Source organism: Mus caroli, unplaced genomic scaffold, assembly GCF_978045245.1.
Source record: "Mus caroli unplaced genomic scaffold, Mus_caroli_1 scaffold_13, whole genome shotgun sequence".
In the NCBI taxonomy this organism is placed as follows: Eukaryota; Metazoa; Chordata; class Mammalia; order Rodentia; family Muridae; genus Mus; species Mus caroli.
In genome coordinates, this window is record NW_028227268.1 from 71,117,330 (window position 1) to 71,132,625 (window position 15,296).

At 45.8% G+C, this 15,296-nt stretch overlaps 1 protein-coding gene, 1 non-coding gene and 1 pseudogene across 2 annotated transcripts; all 3 read right to left on the reverse strand.

The window, feature by feature from the left end:
• Window positions 1-1,338: 1,338 nt before the first annotated feature.
• On the reverse strand, window positions 1,339-11,002 carry Xtbd1 (XRN2 binding domain containing 1). The gene is made up of 3 exons (XM_021177156.2): window positions 10,712-11,002; window positions 8,615-8,714; window positions 1,339-2,780 (listed from the first exon to the last, which is right to left on the reverse strand). Exons 1-3 carry the CDS (start codon window positions 10,948-10,950, stop codon window positions 2,769-2,771), a joined length of 351 nt encoding a protein of 116 aa, XP_021032815.1. The 5' UTR covers window positions 10,951-11,002; the 3' UTR covers window positions 1,339-2,768.
• Window positions 11,003-13,477: 2,475 nt separating this feature from the next.
• On the reverse strand, window positions 13,478-13,601 carry LOC115032639 (small nucleolar RNA SNORA70; annotated as a pseudogene).
• Window positions 13,602-14,223: 622 nt separating this feature from the next.
• Window positions 14,224-14,330, reverse strand: LOC115032622 (U6 spliceosomal RNA). The gene has a single exon (XR_003838260.2). It is a non-coding gene; the product is annotated as a U6 spliceosomal RNA (small nuclear RNA).
• Between the last annotated feature and the right edge of the window lie 966 nt (window positions 14,331-15,296).

The following is a 15,296-nucleotide window of genomic DNA, read 5'->3' on the forward strand; positions in this document are numbered from 1 at the left end:
AGAGCTTCAGGACCCCAGACCCTGAGCTATTGATTCTCAAGATTAGGTATCTTGAGTTTGGGGTTGGGGGCTGCAAGTAGCCAATGAATGGAGCTTTAGGCAAGATCTGCCACTTTTCAAGGATTTGTATTTGGTTTGTAGCTTCCTGTTCAGTACCTTCTGCTTTTTCTTTGTCAGTCTCAACTCCCAAGTGTCTGAAGGCCACATGCTATACTGTTCCCTCCCTCTCTCTAGAAAGGTCATCTCCGTTGAAGCCCTGAGGTGGGGTGGAAAAGCAGAGCACGTACGGAAACTTGCTTGTCTTTTGTGGGAGTCCAAGTTTGTCAAAAGCTTTGGTTCCGACACGTTCCATCTTCTCAGAGAGGAAACCCACAACAAGACACAGGCACAGTCGTGCCAGGCATGTGCAGACACTGGCTTCCCACACAGTTCTCCGATAAGGGAAGTCCTGTTTATCAGGACTCCAGCTTCTATGCTCACCTCCAGGACAAAGGAGCCCACATCTAAGGCAGGCAACAGACCCATTATTAGTTTCTAGTCTTGGTTTTGCGGGGCTTTGAGTATGTCTTGGTGATGCAGTGGGCTTCCTCAGCTGGCTTTCAGACTGTGGGTAGCAAGGCCCCTCCATCAAGCACAAACAAGCACATGCTGCAGACTGCCCAGCTGCTGCCAGCCACCCTACCCTTCCCCCACCTGACCCAAGCGAGTGATCTTTCAGAAAGAATGAACTTGGAAGTTCATTTTACACACACACACACACATTTCTATTTTTCAGTATTTGTTGAAGGAAGCAATTTCTCCATGACTAAAATGTGGTTTCTAAGGTCTGGAATTATTGTCTCTAAAGATCCATGTGTACTCTCCCATGTCTATTCTGAGCAGTTAACCTCTCAGGAATATTGCAGAGAGCAGCTCTCTGGGCAGAGCATCACCAGCATGAGCACATCGGATCTAGACCTCGCGTACTCACTCCCCGTGGCCTGATACGCGCTTTTCTAAGTCCTCTCCTGGACATGCCTTGGAGGTGCCTTTAAGTCCCTCTGATTGATCTCACTCCACTTCAGGCTAGGAAAGGGATGCATAAAGACTACAATACTAACTTCATAGCTGAGTCAGCTACTAGGCTATAAGAATGAGAAGGTAGGTAGGCTGAGGAAATGAAGAAAATGAAAAAAAAAAAAATGAAGAAAAGGCTGAGGGGACAGAGAACAGCGCCACGCTGGGCCCATGATGCCATGACCGCAGGCAGCTTCACTTCGGGATTCCAGTTGTCCAAATACCTACATGAATAAGTAAACTGAAGGTTTACGGGAAGAAATCACACAACTTGAACCTAACTTCATTCAATGGAAAAGCTGTTTTATTGGGGGTTGTAGACAGAAAGTAAAATCAACAATCCATGCAAAGTGCATTTTGCTTTTAAACCTCACGAGTCTGCAGATGATTAGAATGGATGAAGGCCAGGCTGCATCTGAGAAGACAAGGCTCCAGCTCACTGAGCCCAGAGCTCTGCCCTTCAACAGTCACCACCTTGCCATTTCCCTCTGACAGGCAGTCTCTCATTGCCTGGAGAAGCTTGTCCAAGGTATCAAATCAATGGTCACTGGGGACTGGAACAGAATCCACATAAAAATGTGGCTTTTATTTCAAGCCACAAACAATGTGTCCCACTGCTCTGACGCCAAACACCAGTGGCCCCAGCTTCTGGGTGTCCTGTATCCAGTAGAAGAAGCTAAGGCAGCCCCACTGTCTTTCTGGCCACAATGGGCCTGCCGTTGATGAGTCCTGCTGTGTACACTGCTCCACAGCTGCCCACTGCTCAGTTATCTAATGGTGACTAAATACAGGGAACCGGAAGCGGGGTCAGGTGGAATGCAGGACTGCACTGCAATCCAGACGTGGTATGCAAGGCAGTTAGTTCTTCAAGTGTGAAAGCCTTCTAGAAACAAACAAACAAACAATGCTGGCACATGGGCATCTAGTGCCTAGAAACCATCTGGTTGGTTGAACAAAACCATATATGCTTCCAGTGATTTTTAAATCTATTTTTTCCTCTCTTTGAAATACTAGGAACCAACCCCAGGACCCCAAGCACACTAAGCAAGTACTCTCTAGCGCTGAGCTACATCTCTAGCCCTCCGTGAATTGTAAAATGAGGCTGGATGCTTTTTTGTACATTGCCTCCTACCTATGAGCTAGCTCTGCTACTTCACGCCTGTGACATGATTACCATTTCCTACACAAAGGTCCCTGAGCCCAGCAGTGAGGGTGCTCCAGTGACACAGCTGGTTAGTGCACAGTCCTTTGGTGGCCATCAGTGGTGAGGTACAAGTGTACAGTGGGTTCAGGTAGAAATAAGGACACAGAGGATCTGCCTTGGCTTAGGACAAACATGGGTGGGGGGGGGGGACGGCAAAACAAGAATTGTATTTATAGGTACTCTGTTTAAAAAAAAAATCAAATTATAAAATGTATCACCTGTCATTATTATATCAACATAAAAGGCATTTCAAACAAAGTTTGGCTTTGACAATCCTGATGAAATTTCTGAGAGTTCGCCATGTATAAATACATAAATATGCATGTGTATTTTTACAGCAATCCTGGAAGAATGAAGATGTCTTTGAAGCTATGGGCCCCGTCCTCTTCCACTCTAGCTGCCTCTATGCTGCAAATAGCAGGAATCTTGAGAGCTGCCAATGTTTAGTCATCTTCACCCCGGCCTCCTTTCTACGTCTGTCCCCAGGGTGGAAATGTGGAGATCTGCCTTAGCTTTGATGCTGAAGAAAAAAAAAGAAAAGAAAAAGTTACACAGCCATCGAGTCCCATGAATCAAGTTTATCTTCACACATTCAAATAAAGCAGTGATGGAATATTTATGTGCGACCCAGATGGCAAGTCTACTCAGAAATTATTAATATTTTACTACATACAGAAAATGCAGCCACACACTGACCACATGATCCATTTGGAAGCCAGAGCCTTACTGCCCTGACTTGTGGCTTGCTGTCTATAAGTGTTCACAATTTAAAATGATAACGGAAATTCTTAAGTGCTATGTATGCCTGCCGCCCGCCAGCCTCGGCCCTCACAGACACTCACTGTTCTATATTCAACACGGCGAGACTCAGGTGGTACTTGGTCGTGCTGGGTCAGAGTACTTAGGAGAAGTGAAGGTTACATATTTCTGGAGTTCACACGATTACAAACTGTAAAAGCGAGTCTGCAAACAGTGGTGACCTGGAGATGACAATTCCTTCCAGGTGCTCTGGCACCTTTGGTAAATATAAATGGAGCTTTAGAAAACTCTTAAGGAGGGTGTGAAGAAATCACTGACTGTCACCTTGTGTCTGAATGGATTCCCTTAACACTGAGCAGCGGGAGTGAATCAACTTGAAAGTCTTTTTAGTAATCAGGAGATTTCAAGGTATGACCTATTTCCTAGCTAAGCCAAAAACCCTCAGCAAAGATAAAATACAAGTCTGTTTACACTCGGGAGAGTGCAGTGTGACCAAGAAACCACCTGAATGTAGTCTGGGGAGACATCCCTGAGCCACCTCACTTAGATTTTTTCTTCTTCTTCTTTTTTTTTTTTTTTTTTTTTTTTTTTTGCGACAGGGTTTCTCTGTATAGCTCTGGCTGTCCTGGAACTCACTTTGTAGACCAGGCTGACCTCGAACTCAGAAATCTGCCTGCCTCTTCCTCCTCAGTGCTGGGATTAAAGGCGTGCACTACCACGCCCGGCAATTTTCTCTCTCTCTTTTTTTTTAGTATTTATTTATTTATTTATTTATTTATTTAATGTAAGTACACTGTAGCTGTCTTCAGACACACCAGAAGAGGGCATCAGATCTCATTACGGATGGTTGTGAGCCACCATGTAGTTGCTGGGATTTGAACTCAGGACCTTAGGAAGAGCAGTCGGCGCTCTTAACTGCTGAGCCATCTCACCAGGCCTTTCTTTTTCTTTTAAAAAATTCTCTCATGTGCAAGAATTGGGGGCTGTCTCCATAATTGTTTAAGTTTTGGAAGCTACGTGTGGTGCTTCCTATATACTCAGGGAATATTTAATTCCTTCTTGGAGTTCTGATGGGGCTGAAGACTAGCTATAGTCTCATAATCAAACTCAAGTTGTTTAGCACTGAGAGAGAGGTTATAGAGTAGAAGACACTTTTCAGATGGTGTTACAGGCTAAAATCTAAACATAATTCAGGGATAGAATTATAACTCTTCAAGTTAGAAATGATGGTAGAGTGTCTTATTGACAAATATGATGGGCTGGATGTTAACTGTATACCATACTTTATAATGTACAAGGTTGCTATGGTTTTGTTCAATTTATGTCTGAGAGAAGAGGTTTTTGTTTTTTGTTTTCTTTAATTAGATAGGAAAGGTGAGATGTAGCAGGTGGTGCTGATGCTGATGCTAAGGTCCTGTTCCCCAGTTGGTTCTTGATTCATCACTGAAGATGCTAGAGGCCAATGAGCTAGGCAGAACAGGCAGGCAGGCTAGTAGATGCGGGAGAGGAAGAAGAGATTTGTCACGCTTTGGAAGGAGAAAAGGCCACCAGTCATGTGAGATCTAGGGTGGAGTGACAACTGGCCTCTGCCCCAACTGGGCCTGGGGTGGCAGATGGGAGGTTAGAAACATAACTAAGCTGAGAGCCGATTTAGGGGGCTGAGCTGGGAGTGAAAAGAAGGGCACGCTCAAAAGCCAAGCAAGTCTTAGAAGACCCTGGCCACTGAGCTAAAGCAATATAAAAGTAAACTAATGTGTATGTGTGTCTTTTATCCACGGATCCAGGAGAACCTGGGCGGTGCTGGTAGCACTGTCTGCTCAGAGCTTAAAGCAGGATAACAAAAACTATACACAACACTCATGTATATAGGTGTTTTGTCTGCATGTATGTCAGTGCACCAAGTGTATGCCTGGTGCCTGAGGAGGTCCCAAGAAAGGGAGTCAGATGCCCCAGGATTAGGGTTATAGATGGTGAGACACCATGTGGGTGCTGAGAATTCAACCAGGATCCTCTGCAAGAGCAACTAGTGCTCTTAACCACTGAGCCACCTCTCCAGCCCGTCAAGAGTTTCAACTGGACAGACTCAGACCATTGTTAGATGGTCCGCCTATCCTGGACTCTGGACTGCAAGACTGGACCACAGGACCAGGTCCACTTGTTTCTTCCCTCTCTCTCTCTTCCTTTTTTTTCTTTTTTTAAGATTTTATTTATTTTATATATGTGAGTACACTGTTTCTATCTTCAGACACACCAGAAGAGGGCATCGGATCCCGTTACAGATGGTTGTGAGCTACCATGTGGTTGCTGGGAACTGAACTCAGGTCCTCTTTCAACAGGATGTACACAGTCCTGTTATCTCCAGCTGTCGAGGCAGCCAAGGATGACCTTGAGCTCCTGGTCTTCCTGCCTCCACCTCTGGAATGCTGGGATTAAAGGTGTGGCCCCCATGTCTGGTTATGGCTTTCATGAAAACATGGCCTCAGAGCTGGCTGAAGTTGCAAAAAAGCACAGAACACCTTGTGGTGTGTGGGCACACCTGCTCTTCTGATTTTTACAGTTCCTTGTGGTCAATTTCACACTGATGTCTTTCCTTGTGGGATACAGATGTTCTCAGGAGAAGCAGCAAATTATGATGTTAATAACTTCTTTGAATCAACAATAACAGCTTCTTTGTCAATCATTGCTCATTTTCCATTTTTTTTTTGGTTTTGTTTTTGTTTTTTTGAGAGACAGTCTCTATGTTTCCCTATCTGTTCTGAAATTAAGTATGTAGAATAGCCTCATTCAAACTCACAAAAATCCATCTGCCTCTGTCTCCAGAGTGCTGGGATTAAAGGCGTGGCCACCACACCCCACTATTCTCGCCTGACTCAGTGGTGACTGATGCTGTCACTGCTCCTGCAGCAGCCACACCGGCTGCAGGCGAGCACTGGGTGTCACTTAAGATCGCCAAGGCTGCTTGCTCAATATGCTGTGCCGAAGTCTCCTTTTCAGAAGAGCGCACACACTCTTCCCAACTGCTGATCAAATCCCACCTGTCACCACTCATTCCTCAGACCAAAGAGGAAGAACTGGACAGAGATACACTGGCCCAAAAACTGCAGGAGGGCAGCATGTATTTTTAACACTTGACTCGAGAGAGCTTATGTCTAAGTTATCATCGTTGTCTGGTCTCCAGGTGCCGACAATGCTGAGCCACTCCTTTCCATATCCCTGCTAACTCTAAAACCCAATACACTCTAATTTACAGGATCAGTTCTGGCTGGCATGATAACAGGGCTTTTAGATTTCTGGCCTAGTACATTTCAGTTTCACCTGACATGAAAGGAAGGACAATCTATCTCCAGGACAGACTCTGTGCAGTGGACTTACAAACCATTCAGTGTGTGAGTGACTGTTCTCATGAACGGCTTACAGGAATTTGTTTTGTTGAGGTATTAGGGGATACCAGACCGAGGTTAGCCCTGTCATGGAGATACATTTCCAGCCTCCTGGAAGAATCACTTTTATTTATTTGTGTGTCTGTGCTCATGTACGTGAGGAGCCCACAGAACATGTGTAGAGGTTAGCAGACAACTTTAGGGAGTTAACTTTTAGGAGTTGGTTCTCTTCCCACCATGGGTTCCAAGGCTTGCTCTCAGGTCTTAAAGCTTTCCAGCAAACACCTCTCTCTGGCTGAGCCATCTCACTGGCCCAAGACCAATACCTGCGACTTAGGGCCGAAGAGGAAAGTGGAAGAATTCCTACTTTGTTTCCACAGGCTGGTTCTTTCAAAGCCTGGAGTGTAAGTGTGAAGTCCATTTGAGCAAGTATGGCTTCCCTATTTGAGCATAACTCTGCCCTTTCCATATTATCCATATCAAGATGTCCTATCGGTCTGTGTTACGGCTTACAGGCTCCAGACAGATATTTGCGATGTCTCTGGGAAGCTTCAGGACATGGTGGCCTGGGTTTACACTGGCTAGGTCATCATGCCCATCTGTAAGAAGCTAAGAATAAGACGCATGTGATGGATCCCTTGCCTAAGATCAAGTTGAAGTTCACGAGCTGCCAGAAAGCCACACCCACAGATGGGGGCTTTACCAAGTTTAATACAAGTAAGTTTGAACACTTGGTGGCTGAGAAGTAGGTGATCTGCTATGTCTGTGGTGTCAGAGCAGGCCCTGCACTCTTGGCTTCCACATGGCTACACTAGCTCCTGAATCACACACAGTAGTAAATCTTAAATTCTATCCAAATAAAGAATTTGAAATTTTATCTAAAAGGCTGGATAGACATCAAACAAACTTTAGGGAGCAAGTCTGCTGGCTAAGAGAGACCAGGACACATGTGAGAAAAACACACTTGTAGGGGTTGGAGGAGGCGTTGTAGCTAAGACTCACAGCCTTATTCTCCAAAGTTTCCTCTGCCTCTCCCTGGCCCCAGGGATCAGGATCCAGACATAAGACTCTAGGGCAAAGCTCACGGTGGACAAGGCCACAGCCGTAAGACGAAGTCCTGGAGACTAGAACTCAGCTGTGGTGTCTGGACATTACTCGACCACATTCTTTATCATAGTCAGAGTGCACACAAGTCTGGTCCAGCCCTGACCTGCTGAGGCAGAGATACCCTGTAATGACCTACTCTAAAATGATGTACTTCTAACTTTAGCACCCTAACCAAAATGTTTCTTTTTTTAAATAAGCAAAACAAGCCAAGTCTGGGGGTTTATGCCTATAATCCCAGAACTCAGGAGGAAAAAGAACAAAAACCAAACAAACAAAAACTTAAACAAATAAATGAATAAATAAGCAAAACAGCTGTGGCTAGAGACAGAGATGTGTCATCTAGGCCACCAGAGAGCAGAGGCAGGACTGTGATCCCAAGGCCTACCGGGCTCAAGATCAAGGTGAAGCCCGGGAAAGACTCTGAAAAAAGTAAAGAAAAAGTGGAGACACAGCTGGGGAGAGCCCCGGCCTGGCACATACAGGGCTCTAGGTTCAACACTTATTAATGCACAAATGATACACACTCCCCTATTCTTCACCTGGGAAAGAAAACATGGTGTTTGTTTTTCCTCCTTCTAGCCTTTTTTGTTCAACGTAAAGATCTCCGTTTCTATCCATTCTTGTGGACACTCAATTTCATCTTTCGTTACAGCTGAACAAGCTTTCGTGGTGTATGTATCTGGACTGCATTTCCATCATCCACACCTACTGATGCTGCTTACTGTGAATGGTGCAGCAGGAAGCACGGATGTGTGAAGTTCACTCAGAGCCCTGCAGGAGCAGTCTAACTGGAAAATGCTTTCAGTTGGTTTTTAGGACCCTCTGTACTGGTTCCTAGTTCTTCTAGCATAAGGAGAATGGTTCAGTCCCTGGCACCAAGAGAAAGGAGTGTTGTAGACAAATCAAAGAGATTGAGCCCACTTGTTACTCCACAGACAGTGCATAATTTATCACACTGACCTGTTATCTAGTTAAGAAAAGGTTTACACCAACTGTGAAGAAATACGGAAAGGCCTTGAGACTGTGCTGCAGGAAAGGGGAACATGCACACCAACACAACGCAGTGTAAGCTGGGCCCTCCGTAGCTACACTTACAAATGCCTCTCACCTTTCTCATTAGTTCGCTTCTGGTTGTAAACTGGGGCAGGTCTTCCACTTCAATCCCATCAGCCATTTCCATCACCTTGTCCAGAAGGTCTTTATTATAGCTGCACAATGAAAAGCAGGAAGGTAAAAACCTGGGAAGACTCACTGTAGTCACTACGGGTTAGTAAGAAAGTGTAGTGATTAGACTGTAAATGCCACCCCTAGAATACAGAACCGCTTGGTCACTGGTAAGGTCACACGATGCCACCTGAGGTTTAAGCAGTTGCCCTGCCTCAGCCTTCGCTGTAGCTGGAACACAGATGCGTATATATCAAGCGTTGTAAAGACTGATTTGATACTGCAGGGGAAACCATAGGTGCTTAGCATACAGGTTAACAAATAGTTCTTCCTGCCTGTGAGGACAAAACTAGGCTTGAGAACAATGTCAATATAGCAGCTGTTTCAAGAATTACAAAAGCAGGGGCAAGAGACATGGCTCAGCAGCTAGGACAGCACCTGAGACTCTTATAAAGGACCTGGGTCCAGTTTCTACACGGCTGTTAATTTCGGGTCTCAGATATCTGACACCCTCTTCTGGCCTCTGAGGATACTAGGTACATATTTGTACATAGTCATACACATAAAATAAAAATCTTTTTAAAGAATTACAAAAACAGGAGTTTGGAGAGGTAACTTAGCAGTTGAGAGCACTTGCTCTCAGAGGACCCAGTTTCAATTCCCAGCATCCAAGTCAGGTGGCTCACAACCACCTGCACTTCTATCCCAGGGAATCCAAAGCTGTCTTCTGGCCTCCAACGGCATGAGGCACTCTTACAGTGCAGGCATGTAGACAAAATGCCCGTACGTATAAAATTTAAAATAGGTATAAACAAACAAACAAAAAGCTAAATTAAAATTACAGAAACAGGAGCACCATATACCTGATGGTACATATTCATGGATGAAATTTGAGGGCCTAAAATTGGGATTATTTTAAAAACACACAGAATGTTGGTCTCATGAAAATGACACCATTTATCCCTTTTGTTCAGTTCTCAGTCAAGTATCTGAGCTTGGATTCTGTAATCTCAGATTTTAAAGGGCACCTCAGGAAGGAGGATGGGCCTGTGTGTGTGATGGGTGTGTCTGGCTCAGCATCCCCACATCCGGTTCTGACAAATCATCCCAACAGCTGAAACCAAGCAGCTTCAGCACTGGTGATGAGGCTCGGTAATTTTGGACGTGTAAGGGCCTGGGTTTCATCCAACACAAAACCCAAAAAGTAAACCAAGCAGTTTGGCCTGGAGGGGGTCCTGTGACCACTACAAAATCAGGTATGAGTGAGGGTCTCCTGTTCTAACACAACCTCAAGAAACTCTAGAAGCCTGGAAAAGCTTGGCCATGCATGCCTTTCAAGATGTGGTTACCTAGGTGGATCGAGTTCTAGGATTGCCTGGGCTACATAGTAAACTGGAGGCCAGTCTCAGTTATAAGGGAAGACTGCCTTAAAAATTAAAAATCACAAGGGAGTATAAAAACCTGGTGTCATTTCCAGGTGGAATATATCAAGGGCAGGCTCTTGCCTTCCAGGTGTGATCACAACGGCTGGGGCTGGGGAGGGCGGGGAGTTAGGAGAGCAACAAGATAGCATGGGTTACTTTCCTAAGAGGGAAGCCAAGAGGAGAAAGGGGAGAAAAGATTACATCCTTCCTTAGCGAGAAACCCATCAACGGTGAGATACATCACATCCTCTTGCTAGGTGTCTTCATCTAGAGGAAGAGTCTGCACTTTCGTCACGTGGGCGACAGGAGCTAATGGACTTCAAACACACTCTGGAAAGGAAGTCCTCTGGGCTAATAAACAGTAATAACAATGACCATTGCAATACGGCCGCCTTGGAGCACACCTGCACTGCACGCTCTATCATTCAGCTGCTGTAGTCACCCCAACCACTCATTCACAAGAGAAAAGCGAGGCTCAGAGGAGAGATCTTTCCCGAGGGAATGCTAAGAGGGGATCAGTAGGAGGCTGGAGCCAGGTTCAGCGTGGAGCAGTGTATATGCCCAAGCTGAGGATCGACTGATGGGGACAAGGTCAGCCAGCCGTCGGGGGTCCGCACCTGCAACCCAGGAAGAGGTGGTTGGCCCAGACCATGGATAAGGACAGCAGCTGATCCAGGCGGCCGCCGCCGTCGGGTGGGTCTCGGTAGTCAGGCAGGTGGCGCAGGATGAACTCCATGCGCGCTTTCCATTGCTTCTCGCTCTCCGAGTAGGAACGAAACTGCTCGGCGAAGTCGGCAGCCTGCCGCACGCCGGAAACTAGCTTCTCAACCGCGGCGCTGGCCTCGCCACCCACCATGGCTCCCGCTGCCGCAGCCGCTGCCGCCGCTAAGGATCGCACCAGCCCGCCGCTTTCCCGACACGCCCCGCGCCGCCGCTGCACGGCTAGAGCGACCGCGGCTGAGCGCGAGTGCTCTGGAGGACTTATCTGGAGCGCCCTCGTGGGGCACGGAGGTCTAGTGCAACCCACCGTGTGTTGCAACTGCTGGGGAGCTTGAGGCCCGCCAGCATAGAGCTGGCAGCTAGGTGCCCATTGGGACTCTGCAGTGCCCTTTTTGCCCTGAGTCGTTCTCCGGGCATCTGTCTATCCTCAGCCACAGCTGAGGTTTGCCCTAAGTTCTGTGGCTGTCCCTTGGGAGTGAGGTCCTCTCTTTTATGGATCCCCTGTTATCTCAACATCTTCACTGAGGTTGTGTCCTTCCCATCTTGCTGTATTCATCATCCAATCAGTACCTACAAGGCATTTTGTTTCATGCCCAGGATGCCCCACTCTAAAGGACTTTGTGAGGGACCCTCATGGTGGAAGGAGAGAACCAACTCCTGAAAATTGTCCTCTGACTTATACATGCAAGTTGTGGTACTTTGATGTATACACACACACACACACACACACACACACCAAACAAGTAAATAAATGTAAAAATATAAAATGCAAGCTTGAGTCAGAAGAAAGCCTAGAATTCAGGACCTCCAGATCTAGTGAAGGTCTTAAGTGGTGAGTGGGCTTCAAGGAAGTTCATTATATACTGTTTACTATTGCAGATCCTCCCCTCCCACTCCCCCAGGGTCATCCACGGCCAAGCTGGCCTACAACTGCTTGCTTGCCTTCCTTCTGTGGCTTCTGTGGCAGTGTTAGGATCCCAGCAGGCAGAAATACAATCCAGTCCGCAAATGCCAGAGCAGTGAGGACCAGCACCAAGCTGGGTGCTCTCACCTCAGGAAGACACAGTGCTGACACTACGGCTTGGAACATCTGAACCAAACATGAGAATCCAAAGACAGAAACAGCTTTCCCCCAGCAGTCAGCACGTTAACTGGATAACAGCGACCAGAGCTGAGTCCCAGGATACAGATGCCATACCCTGACTGATACTGCATTGGTAGGTTCCCAAGTGAACCCCCGGATACCCAGAGTCAAGGTCCCTGGTAATTCTGCTTCTAGCTTCAGCTGATCAGACTCTGAGGACATTTGATGTGCCAGGCACAGTGACAGACACCTTTTGTCCCAGCTACTCCATATGTCAAGGCAGGAGAATTATTTGAGCCTGGAAGTTTGCTGCCATCCTTATCACCAGAGAAAGACGCTTGTCTCTTAAAAACACTGCAGAGGCTTCACTGAGCTACATCCTTGGTCCCTTGGTTGTGTACTGCAGTGGTTGGTCTAGAAATGAGAATATGAATGGCTAGAGAGATGGCTCAGGAGTTAAGATAACTGGCTGCTCTTTCAGAGGATATGGGTTCAGTTCCCAGCACCCTCAATGTGGCTCACAGCCACCCACAACTACAGTTGCTTTGTTTGTTTTGTTGTCGTTGTTGTTTTGTTATTTTTAATAACATAGGCCATAAGCCTATGCCTGAGCCTCTCCAGAGCTGGTATTTTAAGTGTGTTCCACCATGCTATTGGATTTTGATATAAATTTTAGCATCTCTTTGTTGACTTCTAGAGAAGCAGACTGTTGATATTTCATACGGGATCATGTTGACTACATAGATCCATTGGAGAATTAACATATCACTAGCGAGTCTTCTAGTTTACAAACATGGCAACGACACACCTTTCCATTTAGTTCAGCTTTTTGTGCATGTGCTTTTGTTTTGTTGTTTTATTTACTTAGTTTTTGAGATGGTGTCCCTTTCTGTGGTCCAGAGAGTCCTTGAAATCTCAACCTTCCTGCCTTAGCTTCCTAAATGCTGTGGTTACAGGTGTGCTGCTGCTGTATGTATGGGGAGTGGTACGTGCTTTTTAAAAGCAGGTTCTTAGGTAGCCCAGGATGGTCTCAAACTCCTTGGGTAGCTTAGGCTAGCTTTGAAATACTGATCCTTGGACTTCCACTTAGTATTGCAGTCATGAGCCAGTATATCTGGCTTTGTGGTTTGCTGTTTCTGTTTCTTTGCTTGCTTGCTTATTTTGGATGTGAGTGAGTGGTATTAGTAAACATTGGCAGAATGTGGAAGTCAGCCTCAGGAGTGAAGGGCTGCCAGTGGGCCAGGAAATCACAAATGGCGATGTACTTGACCCCACAGACACCAAAGATAAGCTGATTTTCAGCGACTATAACTTCAAATTCATCTGCATTAAATCTGATGAATCCCGGTTCTTTGAGATGTAGATCTTCTGGTGGCCAGTGAACTTGAACCTGGCCTTTCCCAGACTCTCAGACACATATTCCTTATTTTGCATCTTGAAGCAGATAGACATGATGACCTGATTTGTGCGGGCCTGACCACTGTGTTCTGGGGGTTCCCAGAGGCTGGTGAGCGGGTTTGGAGGTCTGCAGCCTAGAGTGTGAATGGCTGAGCTCAGAGACAAGCATATCCATCAGAAACTCTATCTTGAAGGCCCTCAGGGCAATTCAAACAAGGTATAGGCTACACCTCCCAAGGAGGCTGCTGCTTGCACCCACTGCATCCAGGGGTCCGTGAGGAAAGAATTCTGGTCTTTTGGCACAGAGGTAGTGTGATAGGTTGTATAGGCTCAGCCCAGGGAGTAGCACTATTAGAAGGTGTGGCCCTGTTGGAGTAGGTTTGTCACTGAGGGTGTGGGCTTTAAGACCCTCAGCCTAGCTGTCTGGAAGCCAGTATCCTGTTAGCAGCCTTCAGATGACGATGTAGAACCCTCAGCTCCTCCTGCACCATGCTCGCTTGAATGTTGCCATGTTCCCGCCTTGATGATAATGAACTGAACCTCTGAGCTGTCCTTATAAGAGTTGCCTTGGTCACGGTGTCTGTTTACAGCAGTAAAACCCTAACTAAGACAGGTAGTGTGTTTTTATGTCCCATGAGCCAGGAGACTTACACATCCATTTTCTACTTTGTTCTTTTTTTTTTTTCTTTATTCCTTATATATCTCTTACACTATGAGCTTCGTTGTCTTTTCTTTTTAATTCCAAACATCCATTTACTCACTGGAAGTGATCAAAGTGGGAAAGCAGTAATGTGTTTTTGTTTTTGTTTTTTTTTCCTTATATGATCTTTCAAAGCTTCTTTACATCAGTGAACAAAGTAGACTTAAATGCCACTTAAGACAGTGTAGCATTATCGGTTTTAGGAGAAACATCCTTAGTCACAAAAACAAAGTATGGAACCCTCTACAAGTCTGCATGTCAGTCATGCACAGGGGCTGGGCTAACCATCTCTGCATCGTTCTGACTTCAGCAAGTGTGCTGCCCAAGAAAGCACATGGTTTCATGTTCTTTATACTTGAAACCTTAATATTCAAATATCCTTTTAATCTCATCACTTGGGGTAGAAGCAAGCAGGTCTCTGTGAGTTCGAGACCAGCTGATCTACATATGGAGTTCTAGGTCAAAAAGCAATTTCTAGTGAGATGCTGTCTCAAAACCAAAACCCAAACCAAAGCCAAACAAAAGGAAACAGACAAACCCTTCACTTCCTTTACCTATTTAAATTTTATTTTTATTTTAAGGCAGGGTCTTATGTAGCCCAAGATAGCATCTAATTCGCTGTGTAGTCAAGGATGGCCTTGAACTTCTGATCCTGCTGCCTCCACCTCCCACGAGCTGGGACTTTAGATGTGTACCACCCCACTCGGCTATGTAATGTTCCACTGAACTCTGGGCTTTATAGTTGTGGCTTTTGCTTTTTGTTTTTTTCTGTTTGTTTGGTTCATTGGTTTTCTCTCTTTTCCTTTTCCTAGTCCTTCTCTTTTTCTTTTCCTCTTTCTCCCAAGATTATTTTTCTGGAACAGTCTTACCAGTTCCTTGGATTGGAAGTCTAGAAACCCTGAGCTAATTCTAGGAGATCTATCAGAGCCTCATCTCTGTCTCAGTCATTCTGTGTATTGTTGGGTTTGCCATTTTGGTGGCATTTTGCACACCGGCTTCTTCAGAATACAAAGTTTTGGACTTCATTTTTTTTTTATTTTAAAAGTGTTGTGTGTATGGGTGTTTGCTTGTATGCATGTCTGTGTACCTCATGCATGCCTGAGGCAGAAGAGGGGGTCATATCCCTGAAGCTGGAGTTATTATACACAGTTCGGAGCTGATATACTGGGAATCAAAACAAGCGCCTTTAACTGCTGAGCTACCTCTCCAGACCATGCAATTAAAAAAAAAAATGTGGTGGGTGGTATACACCATTAATCCCAGCACTAAGGAGGCAAAGGCACACACATCTCTGTGAGTT

Excerpts from the sequence above, each read along its gene's own strand:
- Xtbd1 (XM_021177156.2), bottom strand. The coding sequence starts at position 10,950 with ATGGTGGGTGGCGAGGCCAGCGCCGCGGTTGAGAAGCTAGTTTCCGGC. Across the intron at positions 8,715-10,711 it reads CACCTCTTCCTGGGTTGCAG|CTATAATAAAGACCTTCTGG; the intron begins GTGCGGACCCCC and ends TTCATTGTGCAG.